The sequence below is a fragment of the Pectinophora gossypiella genome, chromosome 15, assembly GCF_024362695.1.
Source record: "Pectinophora gossypiella chromosome 15, ilPecGoss1.1, whole genome shotgun sequence".
NCBI classification, from domain to species: Eukaryota; Metazoa; Arthropoda; class Insecta; order Lepidoptera; family Gelechiidae; genus Pectinophora; species Pectinophora gossypiella.
Genome location: NC_065418.1, coordinates 13229847 through 13253983, shown reverse-complemented (window position 1 = coordinate 13253983; position 24137 = coordinate 13229847). Strand labels below are relative to the sequence as shown.

General features: G+C 39.1%; 1 protein-coding gene across 1 annotated transcript in view; it reads left to right on the top strand.

The window, feature by feature from the left end:
- LOC126373271 (acyl-CoA:lysophosphatidylglycerol acyltransferase 1) overlaps positions 1 to 24137 on the top strand; it is a 351324-nt gene that overhangs the window by 156806 nt on the left and 170381 nt on the right. The window contains exon 4 of the mRNA XM_050019337.1: positions 922 to 1136. Within this exon, the coding sequence (XP_049875294.1) occupies positions 922 to 1136 (215 nt within the window). The remainder of the gene's footprint in view (positions 1 to 921; positions 1137 to 24137) is intronic.

The window sequence follows — 24137 nt, the reverse complement described above, 5'->3', positions numbered from 1 at the left end:
TGGGCGTCGTACGTCTGATGATGATAACTTTCACTTCAGTACCGCACCATCTGTTCTGTCTACACTGTACGCCGCGAACTGTAATCGTTTTAGCGACGTGGCACCCGCCCATACATCCAGTTTTGCCTTTGCATTCGAATGGATCACGTCCCAACCAAATGGAGCCAAGTACTAAGTTACTGGGACTGAAAATACCTTTCGGAAAAACCGATGGAAATCCTATGTGTTTTTTAAAGGGATTTTAAAATTGATGGGGAAGGGAATCGGTGATAGCTCTGTTCGGAAAACGAGTGACAAACGTCGTAGTGTCACGGGTTCGCATCCCGCCTCAGGCTCTAAACGATTGAATTTGAATTTATGAATTTGAATTTATGAATTTGAATTTATGAATTTGAATTTATGAATTGAATTCATGTTTGGATAGATAATTGATATCATGTGGTTTTCGGGATGTGTGCCCGGTTAATGGCAATATAGGCTCGCCCCCTATTATATACGATTTAAACATAGCAGGCGAGGAGTAGGTGTTATCCATACACCTCTGCCTGTTCCTGCTATATATACTGGATGAATAGAGGATATTATAGATAATAGTATATAGATAATATTATAGATAACAGAGGAACATATAGTTCTTACTCTGGAAACCTTATTAAAATGGTGTTAAAATATGTAAGTAATAAAAGTTAAATTAAAACAATTTGATTATGTATTAAAATATTATCTTCAATACTTTAGAACGATGTGAGCCGTGGTAGCCCAGTTGGTAGAACGCTTGCCTCTCACTTTGAGGTCGCAGGTTCAAATCCAGCACAGGCCTAAATCAATGATTGTCGAATTTGTTTTCGAATTCACGTTTACATCATAAATGACTGTAAATAAATAAAATATTCCACAACTGACTGAACTATCTGCCCACAGTTGTGGAGACGGGAGACGAGCCAGTGACCTGCAGCGGTCGACGAACACTCGTCCTAGCCAACCACCAGAGCACTGCCGACGTCCCAATGCTGATGGCGGCGTGGAACCCCCGGCCCGGAGTCCTGCCCAACCTCATGTGGATCATGGATCGAGTCTTCAAGTTCACCAACTTCGGGATCGTCAGCGTGCTTCATGAGGACTTCTTTATTCAAGCGGTGAGTTTTATTATTTATTATTCTTTATTATTTATTATGCTTTATTATTTAGCTTTTGCCTTTCAATTCAGGGTAACACGTTTCCTCTTACCTGATTTAGAACACAGAAGACGCAGGAACTAACTAAAAACCAGCGCTGGATGGTGCCATAGCATGGCTCCATCACAGCACAGGCTGAGCTAATTCCTTTTGCCCGTATTTGTAATATTCATAATTAACTAGTTTTATAGAAAAACGTAAACTGTCACTGGCAATAAATTTATTTTATTCTTGTTCTTTATTCTTAATCCGGAACTGAATATTATTTTAATACGCTATTGTAAACGATATTATACGTCTTTTCATTTAGGGATAGAATGTAAAATTTTTAGCTTCCTACCTTGAAAACTGCGAAAAGACCCATATACAACTTTCCCCCTCCTTAAAGGGGTTGGAGCCATTATCATCATACTTGTCATTTTCTTATCTGCATGAAACGGAAAGCCAAAAGGTACAAATATCCGGTATCGCCGAAATGTATCGGGGATCGAACGGGCGCTCCTTGTTTCGCAAGCCAACCTGTGACAAACAGGACCACAGAGACTAAGGGTGGAATTAATAAACTAAACTCAGCTTTGAGACTGCTCTCAAGATCATGTCAATGTGACAGTTCTTATACGTATAAAAAACAGGGACTTGAGCATGATCTTGAGGGCAGTCTCAGCTGAGATTAGTTTATTAATACCACCCTAATATTTACATACATACATAAACTCACGCCTGTTTCCCACCGGGTTAAGCAGAGACTATGGAATTCCATTGGCTTCGATCGTGACACACCTACTTCTCTTGATTCCTTCAAGTTCATAAGTCGTTTCATACACGCACGCCGGTTCAGAGTAGATCGTACTGAAACTTTTCTATGACTAATTTATTTATTTATAAAGTACAGCCACGACACATACATTCAAACATTATTACATTTAGAAGGTAACGGTATTGTGACGGGCGACGAGGCAGTGACTAATATTTAGTTTGAGCAATTCTCCCGATTATTAACAATTTCTTCAATAGGTAAACTTAAACTTTTGTAATTAAATGTTAAGTTATTCTTTACGTCCGTTCCTTGTAACGTTCATTATCGGACTTTGTAAATTTCAATCAACTCAAAGGTAAACAAACAGTGTTTCGCAATCGTAAACGTTGCTTGCATTTGTTTTTTTTTACTTTCGTTTCGCTAGTGGCCATAAAAACACGCCTAATTGGATTGACTTATAGTGTTGTGAAGTATTAAGTCGGTATTTAGGGTTATACTAGTATGCATGGGATTAACTATTTGGAAACTGATATTAGGCAGCCAAATTACTAAGTTGTACAATTCTATTTTACTTTTTACCCACGACGGAACGGAGCAGGTATATGCGTTTAGGGTGAGAGATGTTTGTGTGTGCGTTTGTGCAAAGAAATGTTATTAATTATCTTCTAAACTTATAATCCGATTTTGATGCGGTTTTCAATAACGGGTTTGTGTTTGATGAGTTCATGTTATTAGACAAGTGTCATGTCTGTAACTCACTAGGGGGCGCCACAATATTAGTGTTTAGAATAAATATTATCCGAAACGCCTCTTCAATTTATAATAGCAATTTATTTGCAATAGTTTTTATTAGTTAATTGTTTTTGACAGGCGTTTTTTTTTCGGTTCCATTGATTACACGTAATTACGTCGAACACAATGCTGTTTCATTGCTACCTAAATCCCTTAAAAATCAGTAAAAAGGCATTGATATGCCTTTTTGCCTGATGGCATATTCATGGTCCTTCGAGCCAGATTTCAGAGAAGATCCCAGATCACAATCAATAAATTGTAGATAAATTAATATGAAGTGATTGGCGAAGATTAAAGAGAAGATTAAAGAAAAATCAAGATCGACTATAAGTGGCACGTGGATTGTGTGGTCAAGTGAATCAAATTCATCCAATTAATCCTCATTTAATTCATAAAGTTGAACCCATCACTCAATAATCAGGTAGTATTAAGTAAACAGCCTCCGTGGTCTAGTGGTTAGAGCGTTAGGCTCACGATCTGGTGTTCCGGGTTCGATTCCCGATGGGGACATTGTCGAAATCACTTTGTGAGACTGTCCTCTTTGTTTGGTAAGGACTTTTCAGGCTTGAATCACCTGATTGTCCGAAAAAGTAAGATGATTCTGTGCTTCGGAGGGTACGTTAAGCCGTTGGTCCCGGCTATTAGCCGTAAAAACACCTCCACCAACCCGCAGTGGAGCAGCGTGATGGAGTATGCTCCATACCCCCTCCGGTTGATTGAGGGGAGGCCTGTGCCCAGCAGTGGGACGTATATAGGCAGTTTATGTATGTTATGTATTAAGTAAAGCAAAGTGTTGTTAATTACGGTTAGTATAATTTTAATTACATTTATTACCCACGACGGAACGGAGCAGGTATATGCGTTTAGGGTGAGAGATGTTTGTGTGTGCGTTTGTGCAAAGTAATGTTACCACCTATCTTTTAAACTAATGATCCGATTTTGAGGCGGTTTTCAATAGCGGGTTTGTGTTTGATGAATTCATGTTCTTAGACAGGTGTCATGGCTGTAACTCACTAGGGGCGCCACAATATTAGTGCAAAACAATGTTGCAATATAATCAAAACGAAATGTCCGATTACAATTCTGTTTTCGGCAATGTGTACGTGGTAGCTTATTGCATGTTCCCAAATAATAAAAATTACGTCTTTAACTCACTAGAGGGTGCTACAATATTAGTGAAAAATAGTATTGCAATAATATTAAAACGAATTGTCCGATTTCAATGCGGTTTTCAGCAATGGGTTCGTAGTTGAATGGTGCATGGTCTAAGATAAGTCTTATGATATTAACTCACTAGGAGGCGCTGCTATATTAGTGTGAAACGTTTATATTGCAATATTATTAAAATTAAAACGTATTGTCTGATTTCAATGCGGATTTCAGGAATGAGTTCGTGGGTGATTGGTGCATGTTCTCAGATGAGTGTTATAGAGGTAACTTTAAACAGAAAGCAACTGTATAATATATAATAAGGGACTTAATATTATGTGGTAGGATGAATCACACTTATTGTTTTGCGAGATCTTACCTACACATTATATAGATTATGATTCGTATATGCTCTCTAAAAAGTCTGAAATAAAATTAAGCAAAATTAAAAATTTTGAAAAAACCCACGACGGTAAAAATCTCATCGAAAAAGAATAAAATAACTCAAAACCCCCGACTTAACCCAATTATTATGTAACGAAATATTATATTAGACTTAAAAATACTTTCTAAAAAGAGTTGATATCTCGAGACATCGGTAATAGATATACTTAAGTACCTAAACAATGAATATGGATGTTTACAGTTTTTTCCTAACGTGTCTGTTTCTCGAAAATATACTTAAATGTAGCGATAATAATTTTACCATAATACATAACCGAGGAATATCCGTCGGGGGCTGCCTTTTCTATATGAAATTTCAACAAAAATTTAATCATACTCATAAGTGTATTTTATGTCGTCGTTAAACATCTACAATTCTTCAATAATTGTATTCACGTCACTAGAAAAACTTTAGCTGGGTTAATGGCAGCCCCCGACGGATATTCCTCGGTTATGTATTATGGTAAAATTATTATCGCTACATTTAAGTATATTTTCGAGAAACAGACACGTTAGGAAAAAACTGTAAACATCCATATTCATTGTTTAGGTACTTAAGTATATCTATTACCGATGTCTCGAGATATCAACTCTTTTTAGAAAGTATTTTTAAGTCTAATATAATATTTCGTTACATAATAATTGGGTTAAGTCGGGGGTTTTGAGTTATTTTATTCTTTTTCGATGAGATTTTTACCGTCGTGGGTTTTTTCAAAATTTTTAATTTTGCTTAATTTTTTTAAAAGAACGTCTAAGAACGACCCTATTTCGAGGTTTTTCATGCAGCTTCTTTTCCCCGGCTATACAAGTTGTGAGAAGCTGCAGTACTTTTAGGCGGATGAGACGTTCGTTATGTAAAAATGACGATTCAATGTGTAACTATGTTACCTACTGAATAAAGATATTTTTGAATTTGAATGGAATTTGTACTACTTCTTCTATTTCGTGACTATTAAAAGTTCATCTTATCTATCTAAGGGGTAACATTGTGGCTTTACTAGTACCTCAGGAGGGAAGCGGTGTATGATTTAAAATTATTTTAAAATAGTGCGTTACAAACTTTTTGTCTTTACTGACTTTTGGTCAGTAAGGTCTCAAATAAAGACATGTTTTTGTGATATGGTATGTGTGTGTGTATATTAATGTATTTAGATCACTGCTATAAAGTGTGGAAACAGACTTGCTTAATAATCGGAAACAAATAAGTGTCAAAAATATTAATTATAATTCTTAGAAGTTGTATATTAAAATATTTATCTAAATGCGCCGAAAAAAGTCCTCTGTAGCAATAAATTAAATCAATTTTGTCCAACTACATTTAGTTGGAGCCTGCATGAAACAATGCCCTTACAAGAGTTTTGTTTTTATTCTGGTACCAAAAATCCGTCAGAAATCAGAATCATAGGTGCATTTATGCAATTTAATATTTTTAACGTTTAAGTTTTTGTCATGTCTCATCAGCCGTACGACGCCCATTGTTGGGCATAGGCCTCCCCCAAGGAACTATTTTTTTCCTTACGACTATTACCAACATAGGTAACCTACACATCACTTAATACTAAGCTATTTAAATACATACACTGTAATGTTTCAGGAACCAAAATTATGCAACCAAATATCGTTTCCTTAAAGCCACCTGACATTTAACGTCACGGAATAACATTGAATTAATTAATATTATACTATACGTCTAAATAACAACAGTAACTATTTGTCCTTGAACTGGGCGTCTCTAGCACGGTAATACTATCATATCTCTAGCTAGCTATTAAAATCCGTTGCATAATAACAAGAACGCGTCGAGACAATGATTTTCGCCTCATCAATCATTCTATAGCCAGATAAGTTACGGCTTTTGTAATGTAGGCCTTTTAGGGATTCGTTCAATGACATCTGAATACGAAAACCATTTTATTAACGCGCAATTCAAAAATAAGGTTTTTTCTTACGTTATAAGATAACAGCCTCCGTGGTCCAGTGTATGAGCGTTATGCTCACGATCTGGAGGTCCCGGGTTCGAATCCCGGTGGGGATAAATCACAAAAATCACTTTGTGATCCCTGGTTTGGTTAAGACATTACAGGGTGATCACCTGATTGTCCAAAAGTAAGATGATCCGTGCTTCGGAAGGCATGTCAAGCCGTTGGTCCCGGCTATTACTTACTAATGTAAGTACGTAGTCGTTACATGAGTCATGTCAGGGGCCTATCCTCGTAACGCCGAAGCATAATTACGATTTCGAAGTAATAAACAACGGTGGTACCTTGAAAAGGACCAAATTTTTGTAGTCGTAAAGGCCGAGCACTTCAAGTACAAATTTTAAAGTGTTAGAGTTATCCGATCGGGTTCAAATTAAGTGGAGAGCTATGTAAGGATGAATAGAAGACATTTTTGAAAAAAATACGTTTTTTTTAGTTCTTCCAGAAGGACTCCCGGTTTAAGTCACTACTTTTAGTAAAATCTGAAAAATATTATTATTATAAAGGGTTATGTATTTTTTCATTAACATACATACCTATTTGTACGTCATAATATGTGTATATACTTACATATTTAAATATAAAATACGTAACGAGTTTTAGTTTTTATGATGTAGTTTGTGATTAGTCCCTCTGGAAGTACATTAGGTTTTTATTATTAGGAAAGAAATTAATTCATGGTGTCAGTCTAGATCATCATTAGAAGGAAAAAGGAAATAAAATGAAGATGGTAGTTTTTTTTTAATAATAAGATCACGTAAGCAAGTCAGTCTATATCGGTATGATTTAATCACATACATAATAATTTAAAAAAGTAGTTGAAAAATATCCGGACATGACACCTAAAGTCCCTTGCAAAGGACTAAAAAAATTATAATAAATAAAATAACTATGTCATGTTGTTGATTATTATATTACCTGCGATTTCTGAAAATAATGTGTATGAAAAACTACGAAATTCGATTATTGACTTGATTTTTTTTTACCTCGTCGCCGTGTGCGCACCATCTTTACCAATAAAATGACAAATTACGACAAGTGATACATATTTCTTTTTTATTAAAGCCACCTATTCACGAAATTGAATGAACTAGTTCATAGACAAAATACTTTTTTTTCTCAATCGGCGCAAAGGTTTGAATTAAATTGACAGGCAAAGTTTTGGTACTTTTAAAAGTACCTTCGTTGATTATTAGAACAAACTATTACAAAACCTTCGGCCTTTATGACTACAATTATTTGGTCCTTCTCAGAGGACCCCAGGGCTTACGAGGCTATGGCGGCTCAGTAATAACCTTGACACCACGGTTGATGGGGTTGGTAATCCACATCACAATTCACACGATAGAAGAAGATCATGATATTCGAACGTCAAAGTCAAAGACATTTCTTACAATAAATAACTTCCAGGCTTCCCTTCAGTTTTTCATACGAAGTACTAAGATGAACGAAACTTATAGTGATAGGTAACAAGCCTGTCATGTTATTATATGGTTTAGGTCCTAGTTTCAAAGTCCATCATCTCAAAGACTATTAATTTATTTATAAAATGTGTTTCTTGTTAAAATATATAATTATTATGCCGATTTTGATAAAAAAGCCGTCTGTTTTCCTAAGAACAATGGGACCTAAGCCGCATCTACGTTTGTTCCTCACATTCTTTCAAACGTACGGAATCCACTGACTATTTCACCTTGCGAACTTAGCAATAATTTTCACTACATTAAAAATTTGTGGGTGTATTTGATTTATGCCGATGATTGAATTGCACGTGAATTATTTTCGTGGCCATATTCAATTCAATATTGTCAGTCATCTGTTTTGAATGTTTTCTGAATAATTGAATACTATCATTACTGGCAGCCTATCATACTGAATTCCATTAGTTAACGAAGTGTTGACATATTAACTGAATAAATTGATAGGTCCAATTAATATGTGAAATGTGGAAGTTCCGAGTCTTTATTATTATTATGTACGGGACTCTCATGACACTCGCTCTGTTTTGACATAATAATTCAATTACGTATTTTTTTAAAATTTATTTGTATTATTATCTGTAAGCAATTAGTGGCAAGTGGAGGGTTAAGTAGATTGTAAATGGAGATCATAGTCATTGTAGAGTTGTCTTTGAGATAACTCACTCTGTTTTGACTTTTGCCATAACTACTCGTTACACGTTCCGAAGCGGTAGTAATTTAAGGCGTCAATAATAATAAATAAAAAATAAATAAATAGGATTGTATGTACGATTAATAGGTATACCTTTATAAACCTAAATAAATGTGAAATATGTCAACTTAGTGCGACAGGGTTCTAAAATGACTACATGATGTTGCTCGTGACTGTACCTCAATGTTCAATAAGAATCCCGTAGGTACATAATGCCTTATTTCAAATGAAACGTATTTAATTAAAATTCTAATTATGAATGCTCTAATTAAACTTGTAATATTTCTCCATTCGAGACGACAAGTCTCCGATCCGATAAGTGGACACAATCTTTACAAAAAGTAATTTTTATTTATTTATTATAGTGTATCAACAGCAGTTACATACACAAAATGAAATACACATAAGAAAAGTACCAGTATTCCTGTAAATTATAAACGCACACAACACTGTCTTACACAGTGATACACAAGTACGTACAGGTAGCTATAGAAGTACGTATCGGTGTTAGTGACACCGTAACGAATATTGAGGGAGATGATTCAGGCAATGATTCTGAGTTAATATCAACTGGAATTTCCTTTCATATCCCTGTCAATTATAAACGCACGCAACACTATCTTACACAATGATACACAAGTACGTACAGGCAGCTATACATGTACGTATGGGTTAGTGACACAATGATTCAGACAATGATTCTGAGTTAATATCAAGTGTAATTTTCTATCGGAAATTCTTGAAAAGTTAAGTGCTTTTTAATATTTTTTTCAGGATCATACTTTTGCGACGGAAACTTCCACTTGATATGAACTCAGTATCATGGAATCATCCCTCAAAGTTTTCGTTAAGATGTCACTAACACCCTGTACTTTTTAAACATGTATCGCATAATATATTTTTTTACGAAAAAGGCGAAATGACAAGCAGCTTAAGACGTTTTAAGTCGTTCTTTTACCATGACATCAAAGAACATTTCGAAGAGATCAAAAAACAAACATTCGGGATTCATACAGATGTTCAAACTTCGTTATTTCGACCAAGAGGGGTTAAGATTTACACTTTTCACTTAATTATTAAAGAGTCTGTCGGTTGCTCCCCTCACTAATCTTTTGAGAGATTACCGGGCCCCTTTTTAAAAAAATGACGAACATTACTTTTGGCGCTGCTCTGCGCGCCAGGATTTTTTGTCCGTTTCCCGTATCGGAGAAAATAATTCGATTATCAAAAGACATTATTTGATATACGTTTAATAAATAAGCCCACAACTATATCCCAAGTTGGGTAGTCAGAGGTCCATCCATCGCAAGATGAACTATGTACCCACGCCTCACCGACCTTTCTGTGACCAACGTGACAGGTGGTGAGCCGTATCGCAGTCTGTAATATTTGAGCTAAATGTATTAGTGAAAACTGCATTTAAGATAATAACTTGTTGTGATAAGAGAGAGAGAGAGAGAGAGAGAGAGAGAGAGAGAGAGAGAGAGAGAGAGAGAGAGAGAGAGAGATGTGGTGTAAAAGATTATGAGCGGATGATGGTTTACGAAAGTATATAAGGCGAAGGCAGAGGAAGACCTAGAAGGATGTACTAAATGTCTTTAAAAAAGGTTTAGTACGATCTCCTCTGAACCGGCGTGCGTATATAAAACGATTTATGAATGTGACGGAAGCAGAAGTATCAGGAAGGAAGCAAATGGAATTTCATAGTCTCTACTTATCTTTGGGAAGTAGGCGTGAGTTTATGTATGTATGTGAAATGTAAAATTTTGTGCCTCTCTTAGATGCCGTATCGGCAAATAACGTATAACTAAGTAACTACTTGTTCTGAAGATTGTAGGTACATATGTGCCATACGGGTCTTTATAACCTTGAAGACGATTGAAAATAACGCATGGCTGGTGTTCCACCTCACAACCCACACGATAAGAAGAGAAGAATACGCATGTATTGTAAGTCGTAAAAAGTAATTTATGATCCAAATTCCAGTACGAATAAGATTCAGTAATTAATAGCAATACAACTTACACAATGCATGTCACATTTATCCGGGCAAGTTGGATGCCGTCAGAGGCTCTACAAGTCGCGTCAAGAACACGTGACATTCATCACTTTATATTTCTTTAGGATGTGCATCGTAAAAAATCAATGTCTTTTTTTAAATATACAACGGTACACCCAAGTAAAGCGTGCTCGGAAATGACACTGGCCGCGCAAGTTTCTTGCATTCACATGAACTTTTATTGCGTTGCAACAAAGTTTAAATTTAGTTGCCTCGATCGTAGAGGGTGTGTCCGAGATTGTATACTTGGGGATTGGTTGAAGTTGAAAGTGACGTGGTGTCGTGTAAATCTATTTGTTGATGATGGTCGGCCTTACCAACACTGGCACAAGGTTGTCGATTGAGCCGCCAGATGTTCGTGACTTCCACGGAATCACCTTACTTATGATGAAAATAAATCGGTTGATCACCCTGCCCTAACAATGTCCTAACCGAACTAGTCACTAAGTGATTTTTGTAAAATGTCTTCACTGGGATTCGGCTATGACAATACAGGCGAGTTGACCGTTGCTTTGATTACTATACTCATCATCACTAATTTAAGAGCCACGCTCTTGTCGGTGTAGCACTCTCCTAACTCTCCATGCTACCTTTTTAGGGAAAAATAGGGCAGTGGTTTCCCTCTTGCCTTCCGCCCCGCAGTACTCTGTCTGACGCCAGTGGGATGGCGCCCAGACTAGTCTATTTCAATGCCGTACTAAGATTCCTGGGTCCGGCTCTGATTAATACTGACAGTTACTGCTGCCCTCTGTCAGGTTCCAGGTTACAGTCCCTGTGACTTGCCCGTTCCGTCTTGCATTACCGTACCGATTACTAGACTATGGAAACTAAAATAAATAATAACCGTTAGTGGTTGTTGGGGTTACACACCCCACAACCCGCGGAAAGATGAAGACGCCTCAAGAAAAAATATTATTACACACGGTGCGGCTCGCCAGTTCTGTTTCTTGAACTTGGCTTGACACGCGACCGCGTGTCTAGATAGTACCTATCTTCATAATTCGCTATCGGTATAACCCGCTAACGCTCTCAACTTGCATTACCAAGGTGTATATAAAACAATGTTGTCCCCCTTAGAGCGTGTTTACAGCCCCTGCCCCTTTTATAGACACAACTAATAAACTGGAATCGGTTTACAACCACTGGCGATGCATAAGTAATGCGTTACCAGTAGTAATGATAGCATGGGTTCAGTACTCCACCATTTATAATGACTATGGTCGATCCCTATAACATAATGACAGATGTATTCCCCATATTTCTGTCAAAAGTACGTTACAACGGGTAATTCTGGTCGTGCGTGATTTCATTTCATTGAGTATAGTGTAACTGGTTATTGGCTACGCACCGAATCGGTTGATAGTGGTTAGTAAAGTATGTAGCGTTAGACAATAGAATCGATCGGCCTATTTTCGTTTGACATACATAAACTCACGCTTATTTCCCACCGGGGTAAGCAGAGACTATAGAATTCCATTTGCTTCGATCCTGACACACTTCTCCTGCTTCCTCCACATTCATCAATCGCTTCATACACGCACGCCGGTTCAGAGTAGATCGTATTAAACCTTTTCTAAGGACATCTCCAATTTGGTCATCGTAAGTCCTTCTCGGTCTTCCTCTGCCAGCCCTACCATCAACTTTCGCTTTATATACCGCTTTTGCAATTCTACTATCCTTCATCCGCTCTACATGTCCAAACCAATCTAACATTCCCTTCTCAATCTTAGTCACTATATCGTCTTTTACACCACATCTCTGTCGTGTGTGTGTTTCGATTGACATGTCAAATTAACTTTTTTTAAAGAATGTCTAGGGCCATGTGCCGAGGTTCTTCTTGCAGCTTTTTTTCCTCGGTATAGTCACACCCAGGACACTTCATACAAACAACAAGTTTAATAGTTTTACACCGACACCACACATTGACGTTATCGTACACGCGCATCTATGTGTGTGACGTCTGACGCCATACGATTCAAGTCTAAATTGTGTTCGAGGGGGAGTGAGGTAAACCTAGCTCAGACGCTGGTGGGGAGTAGAGAGTTGCCGTTCTATAAGTATGTAGTATTATTCCTTATTCTATGGTATAGTGGAGGACTGATTGGGGGGAAGTCTGTATGTACCCAGTAGTGCAATCAAAACAATCAAAAAGAACATGTAAAGAAAAGAGACAGTACAGGAGAGCTACGTGACCGGTGACCTGGTGACCTTTGTGGTCATAATACCTGCACTGTGTAGCTTTTTACACCTCATGTACTTTATATCTAACGATTGACACCAATCAAAGCGAATCGCTCGAAGGCGTGATTGTGATCCCGGCTCCCGGCATTAGGCGAGCAATTACAGATCTAATTACAAAATAAACAGGCCTTCATCGGCACACGGCCGTCGTTATTACAGTCAACAATCGACGAAATCCTGAAATTCTATTACGAGCTGAATCGTTGGTGGGTGCTCAGGGCGATTGGGGCGGGCCAGGAGACACGCGGAAAGATAGAAAGCTTTTTTAATGTGATTTATTGTTATATTTACCCCTAAGAAACGGAGAAATATTAGCCAATACAGGGAGTTGCAGACTAGTTTGTGCAATTATATTGGTTAACACGTTCACTGTGTAACTGAAAATTGAGATATCAACTCCTCACGTGCAATGTTGTTTTTCGATAAAAAACATTGGAATTTATGTACATAGACACACATATGGCAAGAAAAATCTGACCCACATATGGGACATGCACGTATGAGTTCATATTTCTCCGTTTCTCCGGTCCGCTGCCTCGCTCCGTTCCGGCGGACAGGCTTAGGTTAGGTTAGGTTAGGTTAGGTTAGGTTAGTGAGTTCTTAGCTGGTGGATGCGAACCTCTTTTTGCTCTCTAGCCTATCGTGTCCCACTGCTGAGCAAATGCCTCCCATGCCTGCCTCTTTCAAAGGCATCCAATTCGTCTTCCCATCTCATTTTGGGATGCAAATCTTGGCTGGAAAAATATTTTGGAGAAAAGCGGTCCGGGCTAGGCTGATAGCGATGTAGCGCTGAAAGGAGTACACGTCGTCCTCCTTTGCCGAAGTTGGTTTTGGGGTTCTGAAGTGTTCACTGTCGCGAGCTGATTATCCGCTGACTAGCCGCTTGCTTCTACGCCTGGAGTAAATTTTAGGTCAATTCACATTTTACAGTGATAAAATATGGCAGTGACATATCACCACCTTATGTATATGTCTATGGATATATTTTTTTTTACAACTCGGCTAAGGCCCATGGAAACTATACAGATATAAAACCATTTGCCATGTACCTACTTAACACTTTCAAGGACAGAACGTCTAATGACGTTCCGATTCCAAGGTGTCATACTATTGTAATAAGACCACGGTAACATGATCATTAACTAACATACGGATACCTGGATATACATAAAGCTGCCTCAGGTACATACTCTATAAATAAAACAACCATTAAAATAATAAATAATAAGTATATTGGTTACTTACTCTAAATTTCCAACACGCACGCGTGCTCAAACACAAGTGTACACGTGTTCAAAATGGTACGTCTGCCTTCGATGCGTGCTCGAATCAAAAAAAGCCCCAATGAAAGACAAACACGCCTTTTTATACCCTTTCTCCTAGTGTTGCCATATGAAGGCAACACAAATTCGCACAAAATTACAGAAAACCTAACATTCGACCATCCTGACGTCGTGCATGTCCTCATGCACGTAGACAAAACGTCTAATGTTCAAACCTAACATTCGGCGGGCCAAGTGATTCCACACTCATCGAGAACAGTTACAAAGCTTCACTTAAAATCTAAAAGTACAACGACATATAATCACATTTACGGGGTGAAACATCAGCTCTTCTTTCTAATCATAATATAAAGCTATTCAAGTTGTCAATAGTTCGCAAACCCTTCCTTCTCACGAACTATTGCAAAGCAATTGAGTGTGAACCTTCTTTCTCACACTTGTAATTATCGTATACAAACCTTCCTTCTTATATACGATAATTAAAATAATCATAATATAAAGCTACTCAAGTTGTCAATAGTTCGCAAACCCTTCCTTCTCACGAACCATTGCAAAGCAATTGAGTGTGAACCTTCTTTCTCACACTTGTAACTATCGTATACAAACCTTTCCCTGTTTATATACGATAATTAAAATAATCATAATATTACAAAGCTATTCAAGTTGGCAATAGTTCGCAAACCTTTCTTTCTCACGAACTATTGCAAAGCAATTGAGTGTGAACCTTCTTTCTCACACTTGTAACTATCGTATACAAACCCTTCCTTCTTATATACGATAATTAAAATAATCATAATATTATAAAGCTATTCAAGTTGGCAATAGTTCGCAAACCCTTCTTTCTCACGAACTATTGCAAAGCAATTGAGTGTGAACCTTCTTTCTCACACTTGTAACTATCGTATACAAACCCTTCCTTCTTATATACGATAATTAAAATAATCATAACATTATAAAGCTATTCAAGTTGGCAATAGTTCGCAAACCCTTCTTTCTCACGAACTATTGCAAAGCAATTGAGTGTGAACCTTCTTTCTCACACTTGTAACTATCGTATACAAACCCTTCCTTCTTATATACGATAATTAAAATAATTGTGAACCCTCCTCACAAAATTGAAAGTCACCTTAACTAAATAGCTATGAGCCCTCCTTCTCAAGCTATTACTAAATACACATCTTACAGTTTCATCCAACAAACAGTACCTCTACTTACTTTCTTTTGATTGTATATAATAATGACACAATCAGTCATCTTCATCACTACTTTCTTTATCATCATTAACGTGAATCCAGGGTGACATTCGATTTGTTAAATGAAGTAGTCATCAATCCCAACAAATTCAAACTCAAAAATATGTTTATTCAGTAGGTAACATTGTTACACTTTGAATCGTCAATTTTTACATCTTTAAGGGATTCCCGAACTGACTAATAAAGTATAATTTTTTTAATTATAATAAAGTATAATTTTGCGTTTCGCATACTATTTCGTTCAACATAGGATTAATTTCCGTATCCATCTGAAGTCCAAACATTACCTCAGTCCGTCCCGTTGTCTTCCGACGGGTGTTGTTCATGCCCCATTGGACTCTACCTATCTTGTCCAGACGTTCTTGTCAAAATTAAGATTTTGCGCAGTTAACGACCCTAACATCGTGCGATTACACTGCTCTACTTGTCCATTGGACCTAGGACTTGCAACTGCGTTCAACACGTGTCTAATACCTTTATCCGAGCAAAACGTTTGAACACGTACGATGTGAAGAAAGTACCGCGGTCGCTAATAATTCGATCTGGGTTTCTGAACGTATAGAAAATATCTTCTAATTCTCGCGTTGTTGTAACTGTTTTTGGTATTTCTGACTGGTCTGATAAATTTAAATTTCGTAAAGGCATCTACGACTACCAATAGGTAAGAGTTTTCCTCTCTTTGATCGCACAAAAAGGTCCAAGGTGATTGATGTACAGAGTGTGAAAAGGCACCTCGACTTTTCGTTTACGTGGAATAGGCCCTCATTTGAATTAGTTTTCTGTTATGTACTTTAACCCATCTGCATCAATATCAGTGGTAAGAAATTCCCGAATGCGACCCAGTTCACTATCACCTAATTGAAGAGTCTACAACCTGTCCCCCTCATTGATTGACATAACCGTCGGGTAAAGACCAGCGTCAATTTCCATTGAACTAAGATCCTCAATTGGGTTCCGAAATAGAAGGTCCACGTGCGACATTTTCGTGCCAGCACGATATTCAAAAAGCAAAAACAGCCACCAGCGGGCAATACGTCTAACCAAATCGCGTTTGGAAAGCATGGAGCGCAACGCACTACAATCGGTCATGATTTTGAAATTCTGACCCAGAAGATAAACCCGAAACTTTTGAGCGAACTTACTACCTATAGCAAGAGTCTCAAGTTTATAAACCTTTTCTCTTCTGGAGATGTCTGGCGACTATAGTACGCTACGGGATGGTAGGTGTCGTTTCCATTACGTCGCTGCATCAATATTCCACTGACGCCCACTTCACTGGCGTCAGTGTGCAACTGTGTTTCGGCGGTCGGGTCGTAAATGGCTAAGATTGGCCTATCTATCAGACTACTCTTGAGATCAACAAATGCGGCTTCTTGTTCCTCAGTCCAACACCATTTCACATCCTTCTTGAGCAACTTATTCAACGGATGTGATAAAGACGCGTAATTCCTTATAAATTTTCCGAAAATATCCTACTAGTCCCAGAAATTGGCGGACGGAGTGTGGACTGGTGGGACGAGGAACATCAAACACTGACTGTGTCTTTTTGTCAGCCGGCCGCACCCCAGCAGCGCTAATATCATAACCCAAATAGTTAATAATTCTGCTGTAAGAAATTACATTTTGCCAAATTCAGAGTTAGGCTTGCCTTTTCTATCAACTGTAAAGCCCTTTCTTACCTATCCAAACACTCTTCTACATCCTTTTCGTAAGTTAATACGTCATCGATGTAAGCAGTAGCTTCTGAGAACCTAGCGGAAACCAATACCTCATTCATCAGCCTTTGAAATACAGCTGGTTCGTTAGCCAACCCAAACGGCATACGATTAAATTCATATTGGTCGTCTGGGGTGATAAAGGAAGTTAAGGGTTTCGATTCTTCTGCAATAGGCACCTGGTAGTATCCAGATGCCAGATCCAAAGTTATAAAGTAGGCCTGCCCCACTAATCGAGCAATCTCGTCTTCAATCACTGCCATCAGGTACCTTATCTTAACTGTCATTGAATTCAGAAACCTATAATCAACACAGAGCTTTTGTTTACCGTCCTTCTTACGAACCAACATAATTGGACTCGCATATTCCGATACAATTTCTCGTACAATCCCCGCATTCATCATCTCACCAACCATTTCTCTTACTTGTTGTCGTTCCTTGTGCGACAATATGTAAGGCCGGTAAACCACAGGACGCTCAATATTCAATTCAATTTTCATTTCAGTCATATTTGTACATCCCAACTCCTCTAATGATTGCGCGAAGCAATGCTTGTATTCGTTCAAAATGTTAAAATAGACGTCGTTTATGTGGCTCTTCAAGCGTTTTTGCTAAAGTTAACATCTTTAGGTTCTATACCTAAATGCTCGCCAACGAGGTCTGTGGGTGATGTACAAATATGATTGACAATCTGAACTCTATTTCATCTACCTATAATATCACCTTTATCAATATAACAAAAGCTGACAATGGGGTAATATGAACAAAGAGCTGACCTTCCTCTACTTTGTATAACCCGCCGGCTATCGTGAATTCTCGGTTTGGCTTCCCCACGACTCTTCCGCTAAGCCTAACATATCAATTAATCACAACATCAGTACGACCTCTGATAATCGCCTCTCCACTCAATCTTGCGCATGAAGCGGAGACGACCTTTACACTCGCAGTATCACCACTACCACCGTTAGCAAAAGGGAATTCATCATCATAATAAAACCTCAATTCGTTGGCATTCTTGAATACCAGCACCTGCTTCTGTTCGGTGAAGGACTGTCCTACTAATATCGGACAATTGAGCAGATTACTGTCAACCACGTGACACAAAACATCCGCACTAACACCGTCGACGCATAAATTAACCTGTGTCCTGCCCATGGACAAAATAAAATCACTACCAAAACTTTTAGTGGAGTCGGGGGTTGATCACAAGTCTACCCCAAAATCAGTGTCGTTGTTTGTTTTATGAGCGAAACTTCGCTACCGAAATCTATAAACGATATCATAGAGGTGTCATTTACCCTAACTGTATTGAAATATTTTGAGCCCGACTTAGAGGTAAGTATGCGCATGATTTTAGGAATGTTACCTAGATTATCACGGTTTTAAAAAAAAAGGGACTCTGCAAGTTTCCATTTTATGACCGAACCTACGACATCCTGTACATTGGACCAGAGGTTTGGGGCATTTAAGATACGGCTAACCTTTTTCCCTACAGTTAAAATAATTTGTAACTTGAATTTTTTTTGAAGTCTTAACTGATTTATCCCTATTGTCATTATTACTTCCCGCTGTGGATTCAGTCGACTACTTTGTTTTATTAAAATGAAAGCGATCGGGCGGCGGTTGGTTCTCCTTATTACTCATCAGAAAATGGAGTTGATCAGGCTGCGTACATCGTAACGCTTATCGCTGGATCTAATTGTCTTGTCACTTAATCCGTGGATAATGCAGTCCACGGCTCGTTTCCCTTCGATGTCACACCGGTTCACGATGGCTAATTCTTCATAATAATAAACCTCTAGCGGTTCACCAAACCTACTCTTTCGCCTAAGCGTATCCTCCAGGGTTTGGCCATAATCATGTTCAAAAGGAAATGCGTCTAACCACTTTTGCTGCCATTCTGCCCAGCTGTACAAAATAGAATTGAAGCTTTCATACCAAACTCTGGCCAACTCCTGCAGTTTCTGCATTGCGAAGTGGATAACGGTTGTTCTCATCCCATCCGTAAACAGTGGCACACTCATTAACTTTCTTTAACCAAGTATCAATCTTTTGACTTTTCGATGAGGGTCCAAATTCGGGTAACATGGTTCATAATACTACTGGAAGGATGTGATGTGGCGACTGCTGTCGGATTAGGTTAAGATCTTAAGTTAACTAATGATTCAACAATATTAAGAACATCTTTAGATGAAAATGTAGCGCTATCTGACCTTTCTATTCCCTTAGCTGCCGACGAACGTCGCACCTCCTGCCCTTCGCCGCGACGTCGTTGGCTGTGTCGCTCGTTGTGCCGACGCGTGAAGCGACGTCTCTCTCCGGCTGCACTCCCGGCTCTCTCTCCAGCTGCGCTCCCGGCTTGTATCGGCTCGGCTCGGCTGCGCTCCCGGCTTGTATCGGCTCGGCTCGGCTCGGCTCGGCTCGGCTCGGCTCGGCTCGTCTCGGCTCGTTTCGGCTCGTCTCGGCTCGTCTCGGCTCGGCTCGGCTCGTCTCGGCTCGTCTCGGCTCATCTCGGCTCGTCTCGGCTCGTCTCGGCTCGGCTCGGCTCGTCTCGGCTCGTCTCGGCTCGTCTCGGCTCGTCTCGGCTCGGCTCGGCTCGGCTCGGCTCGGCTCGGCTCGGCTCGTCTCGGCTCGTCTCGGCTCGTCAGTCGTCTTCGTGGAACGATCTCGTCTTCAAGAGGCATAATCTGGAACTCGAAAACATTGGAACATGTAAATATTCTTCAGATAACCCTATATGTATATATTTATACAGATATATTTCCAAAGTAAAATATCTCAAAAACGGTGTATCCTGATTAACACATATGGATACGATCCCACTTCTGAAATGTAATAAGACCACGGTAACATGATCATTAACTAACATACGGATACCTGGATATACATAAAGCTGCCTCAGGTACATACTCTATAAATAAAACAACCATTAAAATAATAAATAATAAGTATATTGGTTACTTACTCTAAATTTCCAACACGCACGCGTGCTCAAACACAAGTGTACACGTGTTCAAAATGGTACGTCTGCCTTCGATGCGTGCTCGAATCAAAAAAAGCCCCAATGAAAGACAAACACGCCTTTTTATACCCTTTCTCCTAGTGTTGCCATATGAAGGCAACACAAATTCGCACAAAATTACAGAAAACCTAACACTATCTATTATGAACCATCAATGTCCCACGGTCTCTGCCCGTGAAAGGGTTAAGTCTCTTTTGTAACTATTTTCTTTTATTTTGGTGCAATAAACTATATTTGTATTAAAAAAGATAATATTACAAATTAGCGATAAAGCATTTTCAAAAGAATCGCGATTTTCCTAGACTAGAGAATAACGGGAAACGTTCAGTACGAAACAGAGTAATAAGTTAGAGGACCCTTAGTCAGCAGATCTTAGGCCCACGACTCCCGCGCAATTCCGGGCCCGATCCGCACCAAATTATGAGATCCCATTCCGTCGTCAGAATTTCTCTATCGGTGTTTACTTTTGCTGGCATTACGGTAATCGAGTTTTCCGAATACCACTGCGCTACGGAGAATATTAAAATTATCAATATTCGGGATTTGCTATTTTGTTTTTGGAGCACGCAGGTAGGTAAGAACCACTGGAAATGACAGAGAGAAAAATGATTTTGCTTTCAATGAACCATCGTTTGAGTATTTTTTTTAGCTTGATTGTTGAAACTACTATAAACGAGTCCTTGGAATATTTATTTATTTATTTGTACACAATAAAACAGACACAAGGAACATACAAAGAAAACAAATAGTACAGGTAACCTACTGACCTACGTGACGAGAGAGATATTCAACGTATAATGACCATCATCAGTCCATGTAACGTCCCCACTGCTGGGGCACGGGCCTTCCCTATGGATGGATAGGGAGATCGGGCCTTAAACCATCACGCGGGCCCAGTGCGGATTGATGGTTATTAACGATTGCTAATGCAGCCGGGACCAACGGCAACGGCTTAACGTGCCTTACGAAGCACGGATGAGCTCATATTTTCATATTTATTAAGTACGTATTGATTTGAATCTACAAACATAACTTGTCTACGAGTTGCTCAATTATTCACATCCGATCCTCCCTGTTACAAGTACACGCTGTATTTAGTGATGCCCTATTATCGACGAATGTATGTGATCTATAGTATCGATAGACTAAATAAATGAATGGTGTTATTACACCATGATTACTGTCGATACTATCGATAGTACCTGCAGTAGTTCCGGCGTGGGTTTATTGTTTTGTTTGTTTTGTTCGTTGATGGGATTAGTCATCAGTGAAAGCTTCGTTTTCTTGAGGGGGATTGTTTATTGACTTGTATTGTTATAATGTACATTACATTTTGATAGAAAAAAAGTAGATAGAGACTTTTTTTAGACGTGACGTAAAGTTTTATTCGTCTAAATTGATACCTACGTAACAGTCATAGACACACATCCATCGCAAGATGAACTGAGCACCTACCCACGCTTCAACTAAGGCACACCCCTGACACTTCATACAAACAACCTCGTTTTACACAGACGCCATACATTACCGTTATCGTACACGCGCGTCTGTTTGTGTGACGTCTGACGCCATTCGATCCAAGTCTAAACTATGTCCAACAGGATGAGGTAAACCTGGCTCAGACGCCCGGGAGCGGAGAGTTGCCGATCTATCATCATCATCACCAGCCCATTAACGTCTCCACTGCAGGGGCACGAGCCTTCCCTATGGATGGATAGGGAGATCGGGCCTTAAACCACCACGCGGGCCCAGTGCGGATTGGTGGTTATTAACGACTGCTAATGCAACCGGCTTAACGTGCCTTCCGAAGCACGGAGGAGCTCGAGATGAAAACTTTTTTTTTGTGGTCTCCCATCCTATGACCGGCCTTTGCGAAAGTTGCTTAACTTCAACAATCGCAGACCGAGCGCGTTTACCGCTGCGCCACTACAATAAGTCACATCAAAAAAAATATCAAAAACAGCGCAAACACTCATACCAGCGCAAGGTTTTGCTCTCACAAACCTAACGCTGTTTTTCAGGTACAACCTGCTAGATCTTCCATTGTTATAGGTATTCATGACTGTCGTCATGTCGTTACATGAGCCATGTCAGGGGCCTTTGGCGGCTCAATAATAGCCCTGGTTGTTGGTTGTTAATTCACCTCACAACCAATACGATAGAAGAAGATGACTGTCAACAGTCTATCGAGGTCTATCGATTGATGTCATCACTCTACGCTATTATCCTTTGTAAAGCGACTACTCAAGCAGTTTATGGAAACATAAACATTAATTCATCTGCCCTATACCTCGTATATTTCAGTGGGAGAGACTCATTCAATCCACGTAGTTTCCCGATGAAGATATACAATTAGGAGCTTGTTTATTGAATGTTATATTATGTAACGTGAGTAGGTTGATATACTTTACTTACCCAATTATTATCTGGTAGAACTTATATACACGTTCGCGAATGAAGAATACTACGTATAGAAAGGTAACTCTTCGCCCCGCACCAGTTTGTATCGGGTGCCGAGCTAGATTTACCTCACCCCCGCTGGGACTTACCTGACGTCTTAAATGGCGTGAAGCCACTTAGGAGTAAGGGAGAGAGCGTGCGGACTATTTGTCTCGGTCGCACTTAATGCGTAAGGCGGCATAAGTTAAGAATAAGATTTTCAAATGGAGTGTCCAGGATCACTACATAGTACGTATAAAACTAAGTCGCTTTTTCCTATATCTTTATGTACGCTTAAATCTTTAAAACTACGCAACGGATTTTGATGCGTTTTTTTTAATAGATGGAGTGATTCAAGAGGAAGGTTTATATGTATAATAACATCCATTAAATAGTGGAGAAATACTGTTATTTTTGAGGTTTTTAATGCTGTCGTAAAAAAATTCATTTTTTCCTCAGCATTGCACCCGAGCGAAGCCGGGGCGGGTCGCTCGCTAGTAGTCAATAAAAGAAGGACATCCGGGAGAACAACTTACCTCCAAATAGACAAGCTTTAAATCCGGGTAAAATATTGTGGCGTTAACCGGATTGAAATTAATTGAAAGATATCTAGGTTATGTTGAGTACATCAGAATGTGATTGACCCACCAAAGCGCTTACGTGGTTTTCACTATATATAGGTAAGACTTCCGATGCGATTAATTCAAATTCCTTCCAGCAAAATTATAAGAATACGCCTAGAGGCATAAAATATAGAGCTGTTATCACCCCCGCCCAGGTAGGAGGTTCTAATTTCGCAGCCACCTGATTCCCTTGTAATTAAAGATGGGATTTGGAACTAAGAAAGGGGATGATTCTGCCAGTGAAATTGGTTTCTCGAAAGAAATATTGTTGCGAGGCGATTTGAATAGATTCGCAACTCAAGTGACGGTGTTAGGATTTTTTTGCCATTGAAATTTCAAATTGGGAAATTTCAGATGTTCCAAGGTCGCTTGCCAGGCTGGTTAATTTAGTAAATCGACTTCTGTTGGTAGAACGTTTGCCTTTCACTTTGAGGTTGCAGGTTCGAATCCAGCACAGGCCTAAACCGTAATGGGTCATAAATGATTATCACTTGCTCAACGCTGAAGGAAAACATCGTGAGGAAACCCACATTTTCGAGAAATGCATTTTCGGAGGTATTATTATTATTATTTATTTCATCATCATCATCATCAGCCCATTAACGTCCCCACTGCTGGGGCACGGGCCTTCCCTATGTATGGATAGGGAGATTATTATTTATTTATTATTTATTATTATTACAAGTTCTTATAGCTAATTTACACTACTATCCAAAACAGACCCAAAAGAGCGAAAGAGCGTATGTGACCTAACCTGTATTGGGCTGGCTTTCCCTTCGCGGGTTGGGAGGTCAGACAGGCAGTCGCTTCTGTATAAAACCGGACCTGTCAAATCTTCAGGTTAGGTAAGCGGACCCTGTAAAAAATAGGATAATGGGAAATGATGAAATATAACATAATCCATGCCCATTTCACCGAATGCGGTAGGCAGATCTTAGGACTTGGTACCAACAGTGGCGGCAAGTTGTCTTTGATTACTTGTGGCTTTGCCCACACCATTAGGGATTACGGGCGAGAATTTCTGTATGTATGTA